The sequence below is a fragment of the Salarias fasciatus genome, chromosome 4 (assembly GCF_902148845.1).
Source record: "Salarias fasciatus chromosome 4, fSalaFa1.1, whole genome shotgun sequence".
In the NCBI taxonomy this organism is placed as follows: domain Eukaryota; kingdom Metazoa; phylum Chordata; class Actinopteri; order Blenniiformes; family Blenniidae; genus Salarias; species Salarias fasciatus.
This window is the reverse complement of record NC_043748.1, coordinates 18,349,069-18,374,073: the sequence shown is the minus strand read 5'-3', so window position 1 is coordinate 18,374,073 and position 25,005 is coordinate 18,349,069. Positions and strand designations below refer to the sequence as shown.

Below are 25,005 nucleotides of genomic sequence, written 5' to 3'. Positions count from 1 at the left end.
GGAATGTTCTTTACTCTTCTGAAAAAACAATCTTTTCTACAAATTCTTTACTCTTTTTTTAGTCACGTTTGTGGGTTTCATGCAGACTTATTCATCTTATTCTTGCCATTAATTTAAATATGCACGGACTCTCACAAAGTGTAGTCACTCGGGCTGGTTTGGAGCTAATATTTACCTCCTGATGTATTTCTAACATACCTGTTTATTGATGGATTTTTTTTTTTTTTTTTTAGAGCCGCTCCAACATGATCTGCAACCAGAGAAGACAACTGGAGCCTCTCTGATGATGACCCTGACCCTTGATCACCCTGGAAACCAAGACGCGGTTCTGCTCATCTGGAAGTGATTACAACAATATGTTCTTAACTGTTGTTTATTTCTGATAAAATAAATGTGTATTTACCCTTACAGTGGGCTGCATGCTCCTCGTTACTGCCACCTGACGACAAGTCAATTCAAACGACCACATTGGTCATTAATTCATGATTCAAATATTGATTAATGATCCAAATTACGACCAAGAGCTACATTTTAAAATGGAGTATCTCTTATTGTTCATGTGAATAATATCACAGACTGCAGGAGTGTTTTTTTTTTTTAAACAGAGATCGTTGTTCTGAGAAGTTTGAGTACAAATACTATTCTCTGCATTGAATAATGACTTCAGGATGACTTCAAGACTTTCAAAACATAGCAAAACCATTCAAAGAGTTTGTAAAACACATCAGACGCCACAATATGAACCATAAAAAAAGAGTAAACAATCGAACGGAGAAGTCTCTAAATTGTAATTTACACAATGCTTCTCTAGCAATAAATGTTCTGTGGAGTTGAAGCAATGAGCCGGGGGACGTAGGTGAGCCGAAAACTTTCCTTGGTTTATTTCACTTCACAACTCGTTGAAACACAATCCTCTTAAAAACCGACAGCTGAAAAACATAACCACTATAACCCCTGAACCGCAAACCCCGATTCTACTCCCCTCTTAAAGGTGCAAGTCATCTTTGGTGAATGTCCGATGTCTGTTCTCCCTCACAAAGTGGATCCACCACACAACCCCCCCCCCCCCCACCCCCCCCCGATCCACCACACAACCCCCCCCCACACACACACACACACACACAGCACACCCCCCCCCCCCCCCCCCCAAGAATTCACCAAAACCAAAGAAACCGTCATGGGGAGCGAAGCAGCCACCCGAAACGGCTACGCTTCGTCGGAGTGGTGCCACCAGAGGTCGGAGGCCCGACCGGCGACGGGACCCGGTCCAAAACTGGCGGGCGCCCCCACCATGGGGGAAGGGCTAGTTGAACCGGCTCCTCCATGTCCGTGTGAGCAGGTTTGAGACGGTCTACAGTGACCCGCTCAGGCCTACCGCCCAAGTCCACAACAAAGTTCTTAGCCCCCACCTCCAGAATGCGGAAGGGTCTGTCGTAGGGGGGCTGCAGCGGAGTCCGATGGCCATCATGCCTGATGAAAACGTACTTCGCAGCTGGCAGGTGCTTGGGCACGTAGGACTGAGGCAGACATTGGTGCGATGTGGGAACGGGAACGAAGGTGGCGGCGGCCCGAGACACCGCACGTTGGGAGGTGGTTGACCAGGGAGCCGTGGCGTCAGGAAGAAATTTCCCGGGGACCCGTAGAGGCTGACCGTACACCAGCTCGGCGGACGAGGCCTTGAGTTCCTCCTTGGGGGCAGAGCGGAGGCCAAGCATGACCCACGGAAGGCGGTCAATCCAGTTACTGTCCGTAAGACCGGCCCGAAGAGCGGCTTTCATGTCGCGATGAAAACGCTCACACAGTCCATTGCCCTGCGGATTGTACACCGTAGTGCAGTGAATCTGCACCCCCAGGTGGTCAGCGACTGCAGTCCAGAGCTCTGACATGAACTGGGGGCCCCGGTCACTCGTGATGTCACCAGGCATGCCAAACCGGGCCACCCAGCACCGGATGAACGCCCGGGCGACGTCCGCTGCTGTGGTGGAAGAGATGGGGACAGCTTCGGGCCATCTGGTCATCCTATCCACCATCGTGAGCAGTTGAGTGTATCCGTGGGAGGAGGGCAGAGGGCCCACCAGGTCCACATTCACATGGTTGAACTGTCTCTCGGGCACCACGACAGGCGCCAAAGGGGCTTTGGTATGACGGTGCACCTTGGCACGCTGGCACGGCACGCATGAGCCTGCCCAAGCTCTAATGTCTTTCCGGAGGCCAGGCCAAACAAACTTGCCGCCCACCAGCTTAACTGAGGCCTTCGCACCTGGGTGGGAAAGACCTTGGATGGCGTCGAAAACCCAACGGCGCCAAGCAGCTGGCACCAGAGGAGGTCAACCAGAGAGGACAACTGGTAGAGGTGTCGCAGGGGAGGGTGGTGTTGTCCACACCGAACGCCACGTTGGCCAGCCGCAGTGCTGTAGTGTCCGAACGGTAGGCCTGGACTGCGGATTCCGTGGCTTGGTCCGCCGCCATGGCAGCATAGTCCAACCCCAGAACGACAGACCCCACAATCGCTGAGAAAGGCAGTCGGCGACAAAGTTGTTCTTGCAGGACAAGTGCTGGATGTCAGTGGTGAACTCTGAGATCGCGGAGAGCTGCCGCTGCTGACGGCCGGACCACGGCTCCGAGGCCTTGGCCATGGAGAAAGTCAGCGGCTTGTGGTCCACGAAGGCAGTGAACCCCGACCCTCCAACAGAAACTGAAAATGTCTGGTGGCAAGAAAAAGGGCCAGCAGTTCTCTGTCGAAGGTGCTGTACTTGCGCTCATTCTCCCGGAGCTGCCTGGAGAAGAAAGCCAGAGGCTGCCAGACTCCGCCCACCCACTGCTCGCACACCGCCCCACAGCGTAATCGGAAGCGTGATCACAGCCGTTTTTACCACATCTGCTGAGTGGACCGGCACCTGGTGGTAACCACGAACCAGGTCCACCTTGGAAAAAATGACAGCCCCCGCCAGGTGGGCAGAAAAGTCCTGTATGTGCGGGACGGGGTAACGGTCAGGGGTAGTGCCGTTGTTCAGCCGACGAAAATCGCAGCATGGCTGCCACCCACCTTCAGCCTTAGTAACCATATGCAGGGGGGAAAGCCCACGGACTGTTCGAGCGGCGCACAATGCCCAGGCGCACCATGGTAGAAAACTCCTCCTTGGCAATGGCAAGCTTGGCAGAGTCGAGACGCCTGGCTCTGGCATAGACTGGGGAGCCCACGGTGGGTGCTCCATGCCATGCTTAGCTACGGTGGACGAGAAGGTTGGTGTGGTTAGGTCGGGAAACCGGGCGAGCAGATGTTCGTACTGGTCCCCGGCGACAAGTGTGTTAGACAGGCAGAGTGCTCCTGCTCCCCCAAGTGTGCATGGGTACGAAGCAAAAGAGACAGCGTCTATCAGGCGCCAGTCCTTAACAACCACAAGCAGGTTGAAAGCACAGAGGAAGTCCGCACCCAGGAGCGGTGTGGACACAGCGGCCATAACAAAGTCCCAGCTAAAACGCCGTCCCGCAAAACACACATCCACCGATCTGGTGTTGTACGTGCGGCTGGGCGTCCCATTGGCGGCGTCCATCCGCGTCCGTGTCCACCGGCCATGGTGTCCACAGTCTGAGCCGGCAGGATGCTGTGCTGCACGCCGGAGTCGACCAGCAGCCGGATCCTAATACAGCCAACATCTTCTCCATTAACTCCGACGGCTTGCCGTCACCAAGGCCGTTGAGAGAAAGCAGGCGGTCAGCCTTCTCCAACTCCGACAGTTCGCACAGCCCCAGAAGGAATGTCTTTAACACCTCGTACCTGCCAGTTGCTGGCGGAGTTTCCAGCAGCATCATGGCGCACGCCGTGGTGGAAGCATCCGGCGCCGCCACCACATGGAAGTATTTCGTTGCATCCTGTGTAATCCCCTGCAGCTGGAATTGTGCTTTGATATGCTGAAACCACGGCCGTGGGTGTACTGTGATGTCTAGGTGCTGTAATAGACATCCCGGAGACATAAATACTCTTTTACATGCTCTTTAATAGCACCGCTGCTCAGCCCATACATACACATGTCCGTCCTCCTAATGTGTCCCACCAGGTTTCACCATCCTATGGTTCCTACCCCAATGCTCCCATTACATCTCCCCCTTTTAGCTTAGTGTCCATATTCTTCTTTCTTCTGTGTTCTTCTCAGAGCATTTTTTTCCTTAATAAACATTTTTCTTCTAATAAACCTGTAACACTAAACAGTGCAATAAACAATACATTCAATAAACTTCTAAAGTGCCTTTTTTTTTCACAATGTAACAAAACAAACAGCATTTATTTCTTTCCATTCCTTCCTTTTTTTTTTTTTTTTTTTTTTTTTTACAATAATGCCAACACTTCTGTATGAAAACATTTCACTGAACCAAACCTGTCTCGGGGTCAGGGTCGACAACCTGGTTCCCCAAAGCTGTGCAGGGATTATTCTGCCCTGTGGACCACAGCTTTCTACTCTAAGTACTAATCACAAGTCCAGTCTTTGCGGGGTGTGAACAACCCGCCCTGACCTCGTAACCGTGGAGCCCTCAGGTATCACTCTGATGTGAGACCTGTTTCTTCTGAGGCAACCTGACGGCATGTCGATGTTGTAGGATCGAGGGGTGTTGGCTGGGCTGCTGATGATCCCCGAGTCGTTGCTGTTCTTCACCCAGACCTGTTGTCCCGGTCTGAGCTGTTGTCTTGTCTGAGTTTTGTGTCTCGTGTTGAACCAGAACGCCTGTTTTTGTTTCTGATCCAGGTCTTTGCTTCGGAACCGATGAAGGTTTGGCCATCTTGGTTGAAGTTTCTCTTTACTGGCAGGCAAGGGTGTCCTGATGTTACGACCCATCAGCAACTGTGCAGGTGAAGAGCCCTGTGCCAAAGGTGTGGCTCTGTACGCCATGAGAGCTTTGTGAGGGTCCTCCCCCTTCTTGAGAAGAGATTTGACAGTCCTTACAGCCCTCTCTGCTTCCCCGTTACTTTGAGGATAGTGGGGACTTGAAGTGACGTGGTTGAAGTCGTAGTCCTTTGCAAAGGCTGTGAACTCTGCTGCTGAAAACTGGGGGCCATTATCTGTGATAAGAGTTTCAGGGACCCCATGCCGTGCGAAAACGGCCTTCAGTTTGTTGATCACTGGAACTGCAGTGGTAGATGTAAGGTTCGCAACTTCGATATATCTTGAGAAGTAGTCTACCACTACAAGGTAAATGCCTTTATTCCAATGAAAAAGATCTGCTGCAACACGCTGCCATGGCCTACTAGGAAGTTGTGTTGTCATGAGAGGCTCAGGCGTGTTGTGCACCTCCCGTGCACACACCGTGCAGTTCTCCACTTTGAGTTTGATCTGTTTGGTCAGACCCGGCCACCATATGGATTGCTGTGCTCTTGCAATGCTTTTCGTTATGCCCTGATGACCTTCATGTATGATTGTCAGCATTTCCTCTTGCATGCTTGATGGAATGACAATTCTCTCACATTTCATCAACAGTTCATCTGCAATCAGAAGGTCTTGGCGGTACTGCCAATACACTTGAAGTTCCTGTGGGAGATTTTTTCTGTTGTTTGGCCACCCTGTTTGTACAAAGCCTTTTAGTTTTCTGCACGTACTGTCCATGTCCTGTGCCTGTCTGATTTGCCCAAGCTTGCTTTCAGATGCTGGTAGCTGTTGCACGATCTGGTCAACAGACACGCTCACATCCTCCTCCAACTGCCTGTCCTGCATTGTGGGTGGGGTTTGGATTGGAGCTCTGGACAGTGCATCTGCTGTGATTAAGTTCTTTCCTGGAACATGTTCGATTTTGTATGTAAAGCGAAGCAGTCGCAACCTAAACCTTAGGATACGAGCTGGCAGGTCATCAAGAGCTCTGCTGCCCAGTAGGGAAATGAGTGGCTTATGATCTGTCTGAATCAAAAAGTCCATTCCTACCAGGTAAGACTGAAACCGTTCGCATGCCCAGGTCAGCGCAAGTGCCTCTTTTTCAATTTGGGCATATCTGCGCTCTGCATTTGTCATGCTGCGTGAGATGAATGCCACTGGACGCCAGTCACCTGTTGGTTGCTTTTGAGACAGGACCCCTCCCAATCCAAAGGAAGAAGCGTCCGCAGCCACTTTTGTCTCTCTATTCGGACAGTACTGGGCGAGGACTGTGGGTGAGCTCAGTTCTTGACGGAGTTCATCGAAGGCACGCTGCTGTGCTGTCCCCTACTCCCAAGTAGTGTCTGCTTTAAGAAGCTCCCTTAGTGGCTGTGTAAGTTCAGCTATTCGTGGGGAAAACTTTCCAACATAGTTCACCATGCCGACAAATCTTTTCACATCTGACGCATCTTTGGGTGTGGGCATCTCTCTGATCACCTTGATTTTGCCAGGGTCTACCTCAATGCCCTGTGCTGTGACGATGTGTCCCAAAAACATGACTTTTTCAACAGCAAACTGGCACTTATCATTGTTGAGAGTCAGGCTCTCTTGCTGGAGCCGCTCCAACACGCGGTGCAGTCTTTGGTCATGTTGTTCTCGAGTGGACCCGAAAACCAGTATGTCGTCTGTGTGACATACGGTTCCCTCAAGTCCTGACAGCATCTCAGTGAGTCTCTTTTGAAAGTGTTCTGGTGCGGATGAGATTCCAAACGGCAACCTTTTGTAGCAGTATCTTCCAAACGGGGTTATAAACGTAGTCAAGGGGACTGATTCTGGGTGTAGTGGTACCTGCCAAAATCCAGCTGTAGCATCCAGTTTTGTGAAGACTGTCGCACCTGCGAACTTGGCCAAGGTCTCGTCTACAGCAGGCAGTATGTGGCGCTCTCTGCAAACAAACTCATTCAGGCGAGTCATATCTGAGCAGATTCTGACTTTTTCATTGGGCTTAGGGGCGACCACCATCCCCGCACACCACTCTGTTGGCTCCTCAATGGCCTCAATCACGCCCATCTTCTCCATTCTCTCCAGCTCTGCCTTAACTTTATCATGCAGTGGCAGTGGGACTCGTCGCGGCAGTGACAATGCATATGGCTTGGCACCTTCTTTCAGTTTTATTTTATACTCCCCTTTTAGCAGGCCCAGACCAGTGAATACTTTGGGGTACAGTTTTTTCACGTCAGCCTCTAACTCTTTCACACTGTCTACAAGATGCAGCAGGCCTAACGCTGAAATAGCTGGAAAGCCTAACAGGGGGGTAGACAGTTTCTGAATAACATACACAGCCTGTGTTGTCATTTTGTCTTTGTATTTCATGACTGCATCAAACCGACCTTTCACTTGCAGTGCTTCTCCACTGGGGCCACATAAGGGTTTCTCTGCTCTGGTGAGTGAGCCATGCAGTTCGTTTGAGTAGATGGCAGCTGGTATCACGGTCACGTCAGCCCCTGTATCCAGTTTGAAGGTAACATTTTTGCCATTCACTTCCACTGTTTTCTTCCAGTTGGTGGAATTTACACCTCTTGACACTGCGCCTAAAAACAGTGTGTTGTCCTCATCCTCAACTACTGCTGCTACTCTGCCGGACCTGCAGACTGCCGCGAAATGTCCCTTCTTTCGGCATTTTCTGCACTCTGCGTCCCGTGCAGCACAGGTGAATTTGGAGTGTACAGGTGATTTTCCACAGCGCCCACAGTACTTTTGTCCTTTTTGGTTTTCATTCTTTGTCTCCATTGGTTTGTGTGTTAGATTTCCCTTGAAAGTCTTTTTCTTGAACTTTAACAAATCCACATTTGCTTCTTTCTTTTCACTTTTATTTGCTTCTCTCACGACCGGTTGCTGTTTCTTTATCTCTTCATGCTGCCTTATTTGTTGCACTGCCTTTTCAAGTGTTAATGCACTGTCCATCTGCAGTTTTTCTGACAAGGCTTGGTACTGTATGCCCACCACTAGCCTGCCTCTTATCATTTCGTCTTGCAGTGGTCCGTACTTGCAGTTTTCTGCTAACTTATAGACAGCAGCAATAAAGGATTCAGCTGACTCTCCCGGCTCTTGGCATCTCTTATTGAAACGTGCTCTCTCATAAATCACATTATGTTTGCCAATAAAGTGATTGTCAAAGGCTTCTTTCACACTTTTGTACCTTTTAAGCTCATTGTCACTCAGGCCCAGCGTGGTCAGGATGTCATCTGCTTTGTCACCCATTGTGTACACCAGCGAGTTTACCTGGTAGCTCTCGTCTTTCTGGTCTAGTCCCGCCGCCACACGAAACCTTTCAAAACGGCGACTCCAGTTGGTCCACGACGAGTAGTCGCTGAAATCAAAGTTTTCCGGTGGGTTGATTGAAAACAGAGACTCCATCATGCCGCGCTGTCCTCCGGACTCCCTGTTGTTAGCGCTGCTAGCTTGTTAGCTTCACCCGCGGGGCTCACGGCAAAAAAAAAAACTGCTTCTCACCAGCGTCTCTCTCCGATCTCTGCCTGAGACGGGCTTCTTGGCTTCTGACACCATGTACTGCGATGTCTATGTGCTGTAATAGACATCCCGGAGACATAAATACTCTTTTACATGCTCTTTAATAGCACCGCTGCTCAGCCCATACATACACATGTCCGTCCTCCTAATGTGTCCCACCAGGTTTCACCATCCTATGGTTCCTACCCCAATGCTCCCATTACAGTGGGTTATGTTGCCAAAACTCGGGTAGCTTGACTGCCGCAGCATAGACGGTATTAGCATTACCGCTAACCGCGGCAGCGACCTGCATCGGAGCTACAGGGACGGCTTCGTGGTCGGACATAGTTCGTACACGTCGGGGTCACCAATGTGGAATTGAAACAACGAGACGGGGGACGTAGGTGAGCCGAAAACTTTCCTTGCTTTATTTCACTTCACAACTCGTCGAAACACAATCCTCTTAAAAACCGACGGCTGAAAAACATAACCACTATAACCCCGGAACCGGAAACCCCAATTCTACTCCCCTCTTAAAGGTACAAGTCCACTTTGGTGAATGTCTCTTCTCCCTCACAAAGTGGATCCACCACAGTACATTTTATCTTCATATTTTCCACTCGGTTTATGGATGTGATCTGTAGTTTTTTGTTTCAACGTGCAATCTGTCTATTTGGTCCGGTAAAATGCCGCCTGGCTGGTTGCTAGGCTGTTGCTCAGGACTCTGAACTCCGACCCTGAAGCACATCACGGACTGATATTTTTTTCTTGTTGTTGTTGTTTTCTTTTTTTAACGGAGCAAGTTTTTGCTCCTAAATTAATTATATTTGTCTACAAATACGCTTTTGTGCATTATATAACAAGTTCTGTTGAATTAAAAAAAAAGTATTTTGCATCAGATGTGTGTATTCATCTTCATACATACATTTGCTAAAACAAGTTTGTTATGAATCAACCAATAAATCACACTCTGCGTTTATGTATCATAACATTAAGACCATACATTTTCAGTTGTTTTGATTGTATTCCAGTAGATTATGAAGTATTGAGGGTGATAAATCAACTCATTTTAACATGGATGAGCTGCACTAGATCCACAAGATGGAGCTGCAGAGGCCTTCTCTCCAACTTCACTGTAAAATACTACAAGGCCTAGTTTTTCTCTTTCTTCATGCTATTAGAGTTGGATCATTGTCAGACAGTCCTTTAGAGGTGCTCCATGAGGTCAGTAAACCCTCTGAGGCCTCGCTGAGACATAAAGCCTTTTCTGACCTTTGACCTCTGTTTCTCTATTGCTCTTATTTGACCTCTACAGCAGATACAGACCTGAAACTTGAACTGCAAGGCCTCTGGGAGCTATAAAATCACGACCTCTTGGATTTTTTTCACAAGCAAACAGGAAGTAGCTTAAGGAAGGAGGAGGGGCTTCCGAATTCTACGTATGACTTTCTGGTAGAGGTGTGAACACATCCCACAAATCTCATCTTATTTGGAGTAAATCTGACCAAATGATGATGCTTAACTGATTGTTTAAACTGGACATTGCGGCGCCCCGTACGGACAGCAAAAAAGACTTAGTGGAGTCAAACCAACACAGATGTGATCCTGAGGGAAGACAGAACAACATACTAACATTTCAGCTTCCTAAGTTGAATGGAAGCAACTTTATCAGCTGATGACACTGGGGGGAATCATAGTCTGTGACCTTTACCCTCTCAGAGCCTTTGAGAGCAGTCAGAATCAAATCAGAGGCCTGAGCGCTGTCTCAGACAAACCCCAACTCTAATGAGCAGCTCCTCAAAGCCTGGCAAAGTGTTCACCTCAACTCCCCTCTTACAATTTCAATTTTCTGGGTAGAAAGGCAACATTTTATATGACAACCTGGATTTGATCCTCCAGACAGCTCACAGAGGCTGTGAGAGAAAGGGAAAATTTTAGTCACAGCAGTCATTTGACAATTCACAGTAGAATTCACACAGACGAGAAGCCTTAGGGCCTGTCCCATTTCTCTCACTTCCACTCGTTTTAGACCCTAGCACTCGGTTTTGCGCGTTCACATGTGAGGGTAGTGTGTCCCAGTACTTGTAAGACCTAGGGGGAAGTGCCCTCCAATCCTTAAAATGATCCCTTCAGACAGAGGGCGGTAAGGACCTGACTTGGAGTGAAGTGACTCCCCAGAATACTTTGCGAACTCATTCAGCAACAATAAAAATGGTGTCCGGTTGTGGGAAAGAACTCCACAAATGTAAGTATATTTTTACAATTAATCACACGTTTTAAAAAAACATATGTCAGGATTTCTTAGTTAGACATAATTACGATAGAATTTTGTATCGTTGTGTTAAAACATGAACATCGCAAAATCGCTATTTTTCACAGTGCACAAATCTACCAAGAGAGACTGAAACCAGTTTTTTTTTCTAAAAAAAAAAAGAAATACTCTGATTATACATGACATCTTTTAACAAAATTACCATTTATCCCCATTTCTGAGTCACATGTTGACCTCCCCGTGCATAAAAAGAAGCATAGCCGGAATAACATTATGCATAATTGTCATCGTGTTTCTATACCGCACACTGTTTCGTCCTGCAATATTCACAAGGATAGAATGCGTTTCTGTTAGATCAAAACAAACCTCAAAACATTGTAAATGTTCCCCTCCAAAGTCTCTTTCTATGTGTTTGCTTTATGCACCTTCTTCAAGAATCTTGGAGGTGTCTTCAAATGTGTCCTTTTTATTTGTGTCCACCACACAGCACCTTTCCACCCTGAGCATCCTCTCCAGTTGTTGGCTTTTATCGAGCGCCATAGGAAATCCATCCCTGTGCGTCACATCTGAGACTGGCAGCTCTCTACTGTCACTTTTTCCTTTTTTATATAAATCCTGACCAGTCCCACCCTGCCGCATCTTGGATCTGATAGACTTGGGAGAATTGGGCAGTGGCTGTGAGTTGAAAGACTGTGGTGTCACATCGAGCTTTCAGGGAGGCTACACCAACCAAGATTGCTTCATGGAGGAACCAATGTTTGGATTCATTGAGCTAGGTGGGTAGACATCATGGTGAGTGATGCATGCTTTTTAAATGCAAACAGCTGCATTGGACCCAGCTTTCAAACTATTTCCTTATTGCATTTCTCTTGAAATTGTTCAGGAAGAAGTCAAATGTTTCTGGTTGCCATGTACAGTATAGTTAGACCTCAGTATCTTCTACACCTGATTTTAATGACATATGGTTGACTTTATTTTCTTATTAGTGTTGCAAAGCCCACTTTTACCAAATAAAAGCACATAGTAGGACTAATGGGAACCTCCAGTGGCCATGTTAATCGTGACAGAAGCAGCAAAGGGGGTCAGGAAGTGGAACGGAAACAGAACCAAAGCAGGACAGTCACATAAATTTGGACATTGAATGAATCAAAATGTTGTTTAATTTTAAAAATGTGCATCTGTAATGCTATGTGATGAACAAGGTTGTTGGATCACAGAATTTTAGGCAATCTGTCTGGAATCATCAATGTGCAATTCTCAAAACCTGCCACCTTTAAATAAGTTATACCTCAAAATGAAATCTTTACTTCAACTTGAACAAGTTGCAGCAGATTATTTAAATTTTTGCTGAAATGACACTTTTCCTTCTTTTCTTCTAGTTTGTGTCACCGTGATTTACATTCCTCTGATGCTGTGTGGCCTCATTGGAAATATACTCACAATTCTGGTAGTCGGGCTGCGTCCACACAGAAGTTCAACCTACCTGTACCTGAGCAGCATGGCTGTCAGTGACCTGCTGATCCTCCTGCTGCTGCCTCTGGACCTCTACAAGGTAAACACTCCTGCACAAAGTGTATCCTCTTTTCTCCTGCACATATGTTGCGTTAAAACACTTCTGGGATATCACACATCAGAGTGACGTGTTTGGCTCCTGGAGGAACAGCGGCGGTTATTCCCGACTCCCCCTCAGGCGTCACGTCTATCTCTGGATTGAATCAGGTTATGTCCAAGTGTTGTGTCATAACTTTAAAAGCCCCTAAATCACTGTCCTATCATTTCCTCTGCACAGCAGCAATAACTAGAAATGGAAAAAGAAACAGATAATATTACAATGTTGCCAAATGAACATTCTATTAAAAAAAAAAAAAGTGTAAAAACAGGAAATATGGAAAACAGAAAGAATTCAGTGAAGTTGATGAGTACCAAATCGTGATGTCTCCAAATCTGCATCACTTGTTTGGTTGATTCTGGTCAGTAGTGAATATTATCACTTAAAAGCATCATGTTTAAAAATCTGAAATAGTCTTCCAGAATGACTAAAATGTGTCCACTTCTCCCCTGTCAGCTGTGGAGGCCGGACTCTCCCATTGGCAGGAGGACAGAGTGTGGAGCCAAGGGGAAACAGAAGAAAGAGGCTTAATGGTGGATGGAGGGGAAAGAGCTCGGACCTGTGACCCATACACAGACTTGAGCCCACAGTTCAATATTAACCCTCCTCCTGACAGTCGCTCGGATAAAAGAAGTACTTGGATATCATTTTCTGGTTAAAACGTCACTCAACACTTTTCATCTCTTCTTTCTTAATATGAACCCACAACTTTGTATTCCACAACCCACTTAATATTCTGAAAAAATAAATGAAAGCAGTTGTATTGCCCACCTCTTTGATTAATTCCCAATAAATTACTGATACATATTTAATTCATTACATTCTGCAGCTCAAGAGTGCTTTGATGTCCATAGTTCAATATATTAAAGTAACAATAAATGACAAACATGTGACAGTTGAATCAGAACTTTTAATCCTCAGATTGAATGAGACCATCAATGTTATGAACATTTCATAGAAATAGAAAATCTGACAGATTTACCATCAATTAACATGAAGAGTTGACAAAGACTTTGTCACTACAGGCTGCTCAAAAGCTCCAAATTAGCTGTTAGAGCATGAGGAAGTACAGTGGGAGCAGGCACTTGTGATTATAACAACTCCTAAATGACCAACTAAGCCCCACCCTCACAGGCAGGAACCGTCCAATCAGAGTGACGAAGACGTCCAGACAGATTTAAGTTTGGAACATCGTTCTGTAATCATCTTTCAATTTTCTGAAAACAAACAAAAGTGGCTTTTAAATGACTCTGAATGTGTGAAATGAAACTGAAAACACAATCTGCTGGTTGATACAGCGTCAAGGTCTGATCATTCTGTTGATTGATGAAGGTTTCTGCCGACTGAGCGCCATTAGTGACTCCAGAGAGTGTGACATCGGAGTCAGATGTGCTCTGTGTGTGTGTGTGTGTGTGTGTGTGTGTGTGTGTGTGTGTGTGTGTGTCTCCCCTCTAAGCCTTTCTCTTCTTGAGCATCTCCAGATACGTGCGCAGCAGCTTCTGAGTGGAGTCTTTGCTGGTGAACTCGACAAAGTTCTGGATGTCGGCCTCTCTGTGGGTGAGCATGTGGTCGATAGTCGACTTTCTCACCATCAACTTGGAGAGCTGTCTGGCATATTCTGCAAAGTCAACAAATCAAGAATCAGCAGCACATTTGTCAATATTTTATAATGATAAGAAGAAAATAACAATAATGTTCTTTATTCAGTGGTAAAAAGTTTTGCTTTGAGTCTCTAAGAACAACCTTTGGAGACCCGCAAATGGTTTAATTTGTTAAACAGTTTGTATTTGTGGCAGAAAGTATACATTCTCTCATGTGTAAAAGCTGCAATACTCTGCATGAGAAAAATAACCTCTATGCTGCATGCATTGCTATATAGCTATTTATTTATTTTCATTGTTTTGTGTTCAACTTTGTTTTAATTCTAGATAAAATATTTGAGCTTGCAAATCACTTTCAGATCACTACAGAAAAGGGAAGGGAATTGCGTACTGCAGGCTTTTGAAAGTATTTATTTAGTAAATAACATAAAATTCTAATGACTTTGGAGGCAAGTATTATGTCTGAGATGTTATGAGATACCTGGAATAGCACACCACTTGGTAATGGTTTTCTTAGCGGTGCTGAGGACCTGATCTTCAGGCACCACAAGGTCCACCAGTCCTATCTTCAGGGCCTCTGAGGGATTGTAAAGCAGCCCCAACTGCAGCGCCAACTCGGTGAGCCGGTGACCCACCGTGTTGACCATGGAGTCCTTCAACCTGCAGGCAGCAGCAGCAGAAACACCAGGGGCCTCATTCATAAAACACGGAGTCGGATCCATACTAAAAGTCAACGTACGCCCAAAAGCCACTTTTCCCTTGATAAATCACAGTCGGCTTGGAAAGCAGCTCAGGTGGATTCAACTCATGTCCTGCCCTGGACACGCCCACTTTCTACCATAAATTGTCAATGCAAAGTTCCTCCTGAATATTCTGAATGCTGATCAATCATGGCAGGAACAAAAAGAAAATTTAACAAAGTGTTAATTAACAACTTAATTGTTTTAAATCCCGACATTTGCGTAGAAAGTGACGTACGCTACTTTCAGGGTCCATTTTGTGTAGAAGCAACGTTTATAAATGAGGGACTGGAAAGGCTTTATTTTTTTTCTTTTACAGATAGTCTTTACCAAAACGGTGCGACGAGGCCGAGCTGCGTCTCATTCAGGCCGATACTGAAACGAGGGTTGTCTGCCATAATCCTGTAGTCACAGGTCATTGCCACCAGACAGCCAGCTGCAGGGCTGGAGCCCTGTGAAAACAGTCATGATTTACAGATGGAGTGAAAGTGTGTGTGTGTGTGTGTGTGTGTGCAGTCTCTGTGTACATACATTGATTGCTGCTATTGTGACTAACTTGGAGCTGTACAATTTCAACCACATCTCTTGCACAGCTCTCCAGAACTCGCCACGGTGCTCCGGGCTCGTCTCATACATCTCCACGATATCCAGACCAGCTGAGAACACCTTGGGCTGGCTCTGCATGCATGAAACACAACTCAGAGTAAACTGTCTAGACGTGCAACCCAGGAAACATTCAGAAAACATTCAAAAGGTTAAAAACTGGAGAAATACACTAGTGATAACAATCCATACTGCCGCCATGGGTTAATCCGATGGGATTACCGAGGTGATGATGAGGCCTCTGCAGCTCTTATCCATCTCCAGCTTCTCCACGGTGATGCAGATCTCTGTGAGGAACTCCAAGCCGAGGGCATTTACCGGAGGACGCTGCATGTGCATGACTGCCACTCCTGCAAAATTAATTCACACACACAAAGAAAAGTCAGAGTTACACATCAAAAAAACTTCCCTGATTCATCGACTGCTGAAAGCCAGTTTTTCAGTTGAGCTTGTGTGTCCTGGACGACTGCTGTGTCTCTCAGGGTGGTGTCAAAGGTCTTCCCCAGGCTCTTTATGGGTTTTTCAGACACTGATGATATTTCTGCTCCATTCAAGTAGAAGCAAAACGTGTCCGCCGCTTTCCACTCCTGCTGGAGCGAGGACCTGGATTTAGCTGGCTTGAATGCCATTCTTGAGCATGTCGTGAGCCTTTCCAGTCCCTGGAGGAGCTGGCGACATCCTGTCCCTGATGTTGAAGTGACAGTTGAATCATCCATATAGACACGTATCGGCGATTGGCACATACCAGATTCAGACAGGGGGTCCCTACACTCTACATCTGCTGCCATGACAAGCATGTTCAAGGCAAACGTCGTCACTGACATCATGAAGCCCATGATGATGGCGGTTTCCACAAGTTTGCGAGGTATGCCTCCACAAGCGTTAGCAAGGTCCAAATAAATGACTGACAGGTCTCCTTGGGTTTCGTTTTCCTCGCGATCAACTGGGCGACCACTCCTGAGTGTTCAAGACGGCCTGAGATTCCTGGAACTCCTCACTTCTCTACTGCGGTTTCAATATCGGAATTCCTCAGGAGATACTGATTTGCCAGGTTTGTCGGTGTGTAATATTTGTTAACACAAACAAATCAACTCAAAGCCGCACTGCATGTAGTTTGTTTCATGCTGCATTATTACACATAACTACATAATTAAGTATCAACTGACTCAAAATTATGTAAAAAAAAAAATCAGAATTGAATGGAACCCCAGCTATACATCTATGAAAAGCTGCAAGAATATAAGAGACGTATAAATACCGACATTAAAAGACATGTCATGAGTTGAACTGAAGGTAGAAACCTGATGGCTGCTCATTTACAGTCACTATTTGTAATCTTTGCAATGGAAAGGCAAACAAAGTGACAAAAGATTTTCTTCTGCAAGGCCAGCATAAAGTTATCAGAGAAGTCAATACGGTAGAAGCTGGGTAGAACAGAAAAATCTTCACCTGTGCTCTGGTCAAAATCAAGTTTAATGTTCTGTGAAGTGGAGCTGTTCCTCTGCTGAGCGACGAGGACGGGAGACGCACAAACTCTGCCATGCCTGCTGGAGGAGGACAGCTGAGAGAAAAGACCTGCATGGACAGAGAAATATAATTACTGTCTTTCTGTGTTTAAATAAGAAGAACAACATTGCAAAGTTCAGAAAATATATAAATGCAAGAGGACCCCAGTATGATTCTGTGATTTTCGGGCATGGCCTTTAGAGTTTGCGTCTTCATGTTGTCTAGATTGTTTTATTAGCGTTTTTTTTTTTTTTCAGGTTGAAAAAAACAATGTATTGCCATTTTATTTGCAACTTACATCTTGTTCCAACCTTTCACGGAATTTCAGTTGCATTTTTCTGCTGAACATGATACAATAATAAACATGTTTTCCTCTGACAGCAGGTGTCACAGTGCCTGAGTATGATCCAAAGACCCCTAAATTTTCCCAATGAGATCCATTTCTGTCAGACATCTGAGCAGATTGCTACTGTGGTGACAGCCAATAACTTCCTGAACTCCATTACTTCTCCCATCTGGGAAAGTCTTTTCTTTAGTGGCTCCCTTTCCCATGAGTATTTGTCACGCCTGAGAACATGATGTAACAGCTCTACCCAGAATGGTGTTTATTGACAAAATACAGGGTCGTATTTAACCCTGTTTAGCCAACCCTCAAAGTGGATATAATAGTTTCCTCCTCAGTGCTCCTGGTTGCTACACTGGTTGTGATCACTTCCAGTCGAATTGAATAAATATGTCTCCCTGTGAGTGTGTCCCAATCTCTTTGGCCTTTGATCTGATCAATGTCTCTTTGGATAACAGTCGCATTTGAAGATAACTGTCGTGGATTTTCAAGGATTTTTTAACAGTACTTTTTGAAATATATTTATGTTGACACACATGATTCAACAAGAAAGATAATTAAAAAGTTTACGATTGAATATTAGGACAGGGGTAAGATTAAATCAGTTTTCCACTTTTCAGACAGGCTGAATTAGACATATAAGCTATATGTGTATGTCCAGGTGGGTATATACTTGGAGATAGATTATTTTGTATTTTCATGAACATTTTTACATAGATTATATGTTTTCCCAAAGCCAGAAGTTAGAAATACAGAAACAAAAAAATAACACGAGTGAAGCTGCACGTTTCAATTAGTTCATTTTTTGTAGAGCTTTTATCCTCCTAATTACGAATCTTATCCGAACAACACTGCTTAATGTACAAACGTCGATATGTATATAATTATAGCCTCTAAAGTGTCGTGTTTCAGTCATGAATCTCAGAAAAACAGGAAGGTTATTTGAGGTAAAGTTGAAAAGCAGCTGACCTTTGCTCTACTTTCTCCAGGAAACAGGTAAAAGTATCAACTCATAAGAAACTAACGCAACAAGAAGGACAGTACCGCGGCTTCCATATATTATCTGTTTAATGAAATTTTACCGGTTAAAGCGCAGTTTTTTCTCAAAGCCGCTCTTAAAGCCATTTTTCTCTGACTACGGCTGGCTGGAGCTGGAGGACCTGCAGCTGTTTCTTCTTCTTCGAGTTTTGTCCGGCAGAGCGTCTTTTCTTCTTCTTCTCTGATTGAGTTCAGTATTTGGGCCGCAGCGCCCCCTGCAGCGAGTAGAATGTATTTAAAGAATGGGGTGGAAAAAAAACCCACATTATTTAAGAACTTTAAACCTGATTGGTTATAAAAATTAGACTTTAAATTTAAGAACTTAATTTAAAGTTAAAAAAAGAATATAAATATGATTTTATTGAAATACCTTTTTTTCTTTATCTATTGTTTGTTAAGCAACCATTTCAATAGTTTTTCTAGTCAAGACCGAACCCAGAACCGAATAAGGACCAAGACGAGACCAAGACATTTAAGGGCCACGGTAAGTCAAAACCAACACAAGACCATGACTTTTAAGGGCCAAGACAAGTCAGGACCAAGTAAGAGCATCAGAATGAAAAGGGGTGGGCACGAATCAAGATCAATACCCAGACTGTGGTCTTGCGACTGATCTCAAGTGCAGCAACACTAAATTTCAGACAATTCATAAGTCACAGTTGTCCAAAATTATGCACATGAGGTTAATTGGTGACCCTAATTTGCCTCTCTGCGTGAATGTGAGTGTGTGAATGTCAGGTGCATCCTGCTCTCAGTGATGGTTTCTGTACTGCAGACAGGCAGCTGACAGATTGTCAAAAGTCTTTATAGATATGTTTCGTTATTACCAAAATATGGCCATTTAGTAATGAGGATCATCTTTACTGTATCAAATATGAATGAATCTGTATTTTGTTTTGCATGATTTAAAAGAGGAACTTCAGTTATCACAGCAAGCTTCATATTGCAGAAAAAATATGCAAACAAGAACAATAAATATTTTAAAATGATGAATACTTTTTAAAAAAAAGTTTACAAAAAGCAACAATTTGCAGAATAAACATCAAAGTTCCTTCTTAAAATGCTTGAATTAGTAGAAGAACACATATCTGATAGAGAATGTGAGTGAGATAAGGTGAGAGAGAGAGAGAGAGGGAGAGAGAGAGAGAGAGACAAGTGCAATTCACAGCTAAAGCACAAGTGATGTCCAGGCAGCAGGTGGTGAAGCTTTGATCGGAGGGTAAGTGCACAATTTCAATCAGTTTTAGAGATGTGAATAAAATTTTTACTCTTTCAGTCAAATCTTTAAAACATATTTATTGGATGTTTCCTAAATCTGTTATTACTAAATATAAGTGCCATGAAATGTGTTTGGCCATTTTCTTTGAAGTGATCATCTTTGAGATGAAATGTGCAGGTTGGGTTGATTGTGGTAAATAGTGTAAATGTTAACTCAGACTTTACCTGCAAAGGCTCTTTCTTTGTGTTTACTGTGTGCACCTTCTTAAAGAGTCTTGGAGGTGTCTTCAAATGTGTCCTTTTTATTTGTGTCCACCACACAGCACCTTTCCACCCTGAGCATCCTCTCCAGTCGTTGGCTTTTATCGAGCGCCATAGGAAATCCATCCCTGTGCGTCACATCTGAGACTGGCAGCTCTCTACTGTCCCTCTTTTTCCCTTTTTTATGTAAATCCTGACCAGTCCCACCCTGCCGCATCTTGGATCTGATCGACTTGGGAGAATTGGGCAGTGGCTGTGTAGAAAGACTGTGGTGTCACATCGAACTTTCAGGGAGGCTACACCAACCAAGATTGCCTCATGGAGGAACCAATGTTTGGATTCATTGAGCTAGGTGAGTAGACATTATGGTGAGTGATGCATGCTTTTTAAATGCAAACAACTGCATTGGACCCAGCTTTCAAACTATTTCCTTATTGTGTTTCTCTTGAAATTGTTCAGGAAGAAGTCAAATGTTTCTGGTTGCCATGTACAGTATATTTAGACCTCAGTATCTTCTACACCTGCTTTTAATGACATATGGTTAACTTTATTTTCTTATTAGTGTTGCAGGGCCAACTTTTACCCAATATAAGCACATGGTAGGACTTATGGGGACCTCTAGTGGCCATATTAATCATGACAGAAGCAGCAAAGGGGGTCAGGAAGTGGAACGGAAACAGAACCAAAGCAGGACAGTCACATAAATTTGGACATCGAATGAACCAAAATGTTGTTAAAAATGTGCATCTGTAATGCTATGTGATGAACAAGGTTGTTGGAACACAGAATTTTCGGCAATCTGTCTGGAATCATCAATGTGCAATTCTCAAAACCTGCCACCTTTAAATAAGTTATACCTCAAAATGAAATCTTTACTTCAACTTGAACAAGTTGCAGCAGATTATTTGAATTACGGTAGTGCTGAAATGAGACTTTTCCTTCTTTTCTTCTAGTTTGTGTCACCGTGATTTACATTCCTCTGATGCTGTGTGGCCTCATTGGAAATATACTGACAATTCTGGTAGTCGTGCTGCGTCCACACATGAGAAGTTCGACCTACCTGTACCTGAGCAGCATGGCTGTCAGTGACCTGCTGATCCTCCTGCTGCTGCCTCTGGACCTCTACAAGGTAAACACTCCTGCACAAAGCGTATCCTCTTTTCTCCTGCACATATGTTGCGTTAAAACACTTCTGGGATATCACACATCGGAGTGACGCGTTTGGCTCCTGGAGGAGCAGCGGTGGTTATTCCCGACCGCCCCCTCAGGCGTCACGTCTATCTCTGGATTGAATCAGGTTATGTCCAAGTGTTGTGTCATAACTTGAAAAGCCCCTAAATCACTGTCCTATCATTTCCTCTGCACAGCAGCAATAACTAGAAATGGAGAAAGAAACGGATAATGTTTCAAGATAAAGACATTTTTAAATCTTCCCTCTCAGTCTGTAACTGCAAAAAGGGATGAGGTAATATCAAACCACCAAATATGAAAAAAAATGAAGACTAAATTCAATAACTTTGGCCTTTTTACTATTCTGTAATCTTCAATAGGTCTCCCCTCAGCTTTTATGTTGGTACTGAACTGTCGTCAGTTATTCCTCTATCAGTCAGAAGGTTATGACCACAGACTATATATTTCACTTTCCAGTAGTGCCAAATGAACAGTGTAAATCAGGAAACGTGGAAAACGTAAAGATTACAGTGAAGTTGATGAGTACCAAGTTGTGATCGCTCCAAATCTGCAGCGCCTGTTTGGTTGATTCTGGTGAGTAGTGCATAATGCCACTTTGAAGTGATTCAAAGAAGGAAAATATGTGAAAATCCAAAGTTTACTGATGCAAGTGAAGGCTGACAGATGTGGTTTGATCAGATGTGAGTGCGGACTCGGATTGAAAAGTGTCAGAATACACAGTGGGTCATAGTTTCATGACATAATTAACAAATTAGTCAGGCACAATAGAAAAAAAAATCTAAAAAAAAAATGTTTAATCAGAATTAATAAACATCATTTTGAACAAATTTTCTACATTCTTCATGTAAATGTTTATCTAAAAAGTGGTATTGTGAGTTAAATAAGCAAATCACAGCGTGATCATTGTAACACCAACATCAGAGCGTCATGTCTGAAAATCTGAAGTATTCTTCCAGAATGACTAAAAAGTGTCCTCTTCTCCCCTGCCAGCTGTGGAGGCCCAGACCCTGGCCCCTGGGAGACCTGGCCTGCAAGCTGACCATGTTCCTGTCCGAGTGCTGCACCTTCTGCACCATCCTCCACATCACCTTCCTGTCCCTGGAGAGGTACCTGGCGGTCTGCTGGCCGATCACGGCCAAGACGCTGGTGACACGACGCAGAACCAGGACTGTGATCGGCTGCCTCTGGCTGGGGGCGGCCGTCAGCGCCGCTCCGGTGTTGATCATGGTTGGAGTGGAAGACATCGGCGGTGAGGAGCACGGACTCGGCCACTGGCAGGAGGACAGAGGGTGGAGCCATGGGGAAGCAGAACAGAGAGGCTTAATGCTGGACGGAGGGGAAAGAGACAGCGGACATGTGACCTTTATGGATGGAGGACTGGAGAGAACACGCTGGGGAGGAAAAGACGCGAAAGGATGGGAGGAAATGTTCGGAGGCAAAGAAGAGAACGATCTCGGACCAGATGCTGCAGTGGAAAAGAAAAAAGAGGATGGAGGAGAAAAGGGAGAGGAAAGAGGTGAAGAAGAAAGTGAGATGAAGCCTAAAGGAGTGCAGAGAAGTAAAAAGAAGGAGGATGAAGGTGGAGGAATTGAGGAGGAGGAGCACAGAGGCCACCCGGCAGAGTTCGACCTTAGAGAGTGCCGCTGCACGCACTACGCCGTCTCCTCCGGCCTGCTGTCGGCCATGATGATTCTGTCCAACCTGTACTTCCTGATTCCCCTCTGCATCCTGGGACTGGTGTACAGCCTGATCGGACGGACGCTGTGCCTCCGTCCAAAGAGCAGCCGGAGGGACCAGAGTCACCGGCACACCAACAAAATGCTGGGTGAGGAAAAATTCTGCTCCCATGTGGCCTAAATAAGAGTTTATCAGTTGTGTCATGTTCACAAGAGCACTAACATTGTCAAAAACATGCTCCATGGCTGCTGGTCAGGAAAAACCAGCTTTCATGCTGGAACAGCAGCGTTGTTTTTCTAACATCTTCAGATGTGTGCTTTTTCTCCTCGCCCCCCTGCAGGAGTGATCGTGTTGGCGTTCGTCCTCTGCTGGCTTCCCTTCCATGTTGGTCGGACCATCTTCTCCTTCTCCATGGGCAGCGTCCTCGACGAACAGGAACCGAGCACAGACCTGAACCCCCAGCTGGATGTTTACCCTCAGCCCGACGATGTTCCTTCCGCCTTCAGCCGTTCGGATGGGATCCTTTCTGAAGCATCTGGAACTCTGGCCCAGATCGGGAAGATCCCGCTGGAAACTCTCACAGGCGGACATGAAGCATTAACTGACATTTGCTCGAGGACTGAAGTGAAAATTAACACAAGCACCCAACAAGACGTTCATTCTCCTCACGTTTCACACACTGTAGGGAAACATGCAAACTCCAGCACGAGCAGTTCTCGCCTTGAAGCAAATCCACAAGAGGAAGCACACAACTCGTCCTCACCGAAAGATCAAAATGGATCACCTGCCTTCAGACACTCTGATGACGCACCTGCTACAAACACACACACTGCAACACCCACCAGCTGGTATCACAACGTCACGAGCTTCAACGACACGTCCTGGCCCCGCGGCACACACGCCTACTTCCTGTACTATCTGTCCCAGTACTTCAACCTGGTCTCGTCCGTCCTCTTCTACCTCAGTGCTGCCGTCAACCCGCTGCTTTACAACCTGATGTCCGCCAGGTACCGGCGCGCCGTGCACAGCCTCGTGCACACGCACACTCGCAGGCAGCGTCACCGCCTGCGCACCATCTCCACGCGGCACTCCAGCACCATGCTGTGAGAAGCAGAACGAAGAGAGACATCACGTCGTCAAACACTGGACTTGTTTCTACACATCAGCGTCGGAGGGAACAACGAACAGAAGCGTGTGTCAAGTCAGGGAATGGGAACATTTTGCTCTCTTTTCACAGATATATGACTGTCAGACTGAGTTTAGTTCATATTCAGCCCAGTTTAACTTAATTTGGACCAGTCTGGTGAAATAGCCTGCAAATACCAACAACTCTAAAGTGCTTCCTTCTTGTAAGGTTCTGAAGCTTTCATGAATTCACATACTCACTCTTATGCTGTAGCTTAGGTCAGGGGTGTCAAACAAATTTTGGTCCAGGGGTCACATCCAGCCCCAATTTCACCTAGAGTGTGCCGATCAACCTTTAAGTTGATACTTTTCTTTGCTTGAGCGAAGAGTATTTGTGATGGAAATGTCTACAGTTCCATGAAAATCAAACAATCACAATGAAAGGTTACTACACTCTCAGAGAAAAGCAAATTTTGATGAAACCGTCTGGTGCAAAATACAGAGAAATGTTCAAAAAGCAATGTTCTCTTTGAAATTTTGACAACAAGTAGCTTGCTGGATCATATTGGGGTGTATTGCAGGCTGGTTTTAGCCCACAGGCCTTATGTTTGACACCCCTGGTTGTTACGAAACCATTTCTGTAACTTCTCTTACTGTTTTTATTTTTTATTTTTATTTATTTATTTATTTGATCGGGGCGGTGCATATTAATGAACAACATGTGTAAATATGCCGGAATGTAGCCACGGGCTACTTAAACTCCTGAAAAGCAGCTACTAATAACGTTTTTTTTGTAATTTATATTTTTAAATTCTAAGTTCCTTTTCATTTTCAGGATAACAAAGAAGCAAAGAAGGTTTTTTTAATGAAATCTGATCAGTATGAACAGTGACCAGCACAGTGATCTGAAAATGCATCCTGTTATCCAGCAGAGGTTTTTGTGCCTAGAGAAACTTATATTTTTCCAAACTGTGCATAATCAGAAACCGTTTTTGACTGACTATAGGCTGTTCTCCTGCTGAAACTCTGAACTTAATTTAAAAAATGCATTATTTTATGGTCTGAAGCACAAAAAACTTGGAAGGGTGCAGGTTTTCTCCAAGAGTTGAAGACAAAATCTTGCAGAAAATCTGTATACAGAGCAGAGACAGGGAATATTTATGCAGTGGATGCGGAAACTGTATAGTATCTAAGAGCAAACAAACCTTTACCTCTTTTCATGTTCTATGTGGCTTTGTACAGTACAAGGATATATATATATATAATATTAGCATATTGATCTACTGCTGTACAGAGGAAATAAAAGGGCATTGTGTTCCCTGGTCAGCTGATGCTGCTCTGTTACTCTTCAACTATAACACAAATATATACAGGGTAAAATATGAGTTCTTAGTTGATAAATGCTATTTATCGGGGACCCATGATGTGTTTTTTTTTTTTTTTACATGTTTTGGGTGACAAATTCAGTGTTTT

The 25,005-nt window shown here is 45.0% G+C and overlaps 2 protein-coding genes across 3 annotated transcripts; one reads left to right on the top strand and one right to left on the bottom strand.

Moving 5' to 3' along the window:
• Positions 1-10,559: 10,559 nt before the first annotated feature.
• Positions 10,560-23,514, top strand: LOC115386889 (growth hormone secretagogue receptor type 1-like). The gene is made up of 6 exons (XM_030089345.1): positions 10,560-10,593; positions 11,244-11,396; positions 20,493-20,668; positions 21,721-22,555; positions 22,748-22,843; positions 23,327-23,514. Exons 1-6 carry the CDS (start codon positions 10,560-10,562, stop codon positions 23,512-23,514), a joined length of 1,482 nt encoding a protein of 493 aa, XP_029945205.1.
• Positions 13,131-18,209, bottom strand: LOC115387120 (enoyl-CoA delta isomerase 1, mitochondrial-like). Of its 2 annotated transcripts, none has more exons than XM_030089693.1 (7): positions 18,105-18,209; positions 16,623-16,748; positions 15,396-15,523; positions 15,102-15,248; positions 14,901-15,022; positions 14,312-14,490; positions 13,131-13,847 (listed from the first exon to the last, which is right to left on the bottom strand). In XM_030089693.1, exons 1-7 carry the CDS (start codon positions 18,145-18,147, stop codon positions 13,681-13,683), a joined length of 912 nt encoding a protein of 303 aa, XP_029945553.1. In that variant the 5' UTR covers positions 18,148-18,209; the 3' UTR covers positions 13,131-13,680. The 2 variants fall into 2 exon arrangements, with proteins under 2 accessions (XP_029945553.1, XP_029945554.1); XM_030089694.1 differs by having other exon boundaries at positions 17,992-18,125.
• Positions 23,515-25,005: the final 1,491 nt, after the last annotated feature.

Bases quoted from the DNA above. Each gene is read 5' to 3' on its own strand.
- LOC115386889 (XM_030089345.1), top strand. From the start codon at position 10,560: ATGGTGTCCGGTTGTGGGAAAGAACTCCACAAAT. The intron at 10,594-11,243 runs GTAAGTATATTT...AATCCTGACCAG, and splicing joins TGGGAAAGAACTCCACAAAT to TCCCACCCTGCCGCATCTTG. The intron at 20,669-21,720 runs GTAAACACTCCT...CTCCCCTGCCAG, and splicing joins TGCCTCTGGACCTCTACAAG to CTGTGGAGGCCCAGACCCTG.
- LOC115387120 (XM_030089693.1), bottom strand. From the start codon at position 18,147: ATGGCTTTAAGAGCGGCTTTGAGAAAAAACTGCGCTTTAACCG. The intron at 16,749-18,104 runs GTAAAATTTCAT...CTGTCCATGCAG, and splicing joins AAAAAACTGCGCTTTAACCG to GTCTTTTCTCTCAGCTGTCC. The intron at 13,848-14,311 runs GTATCTCATAAC...TTGACTTTGCAG, and splicing joins CAAGTGGTGTGCTATTCCAG to AATATGCCAGACAGCTCTCC.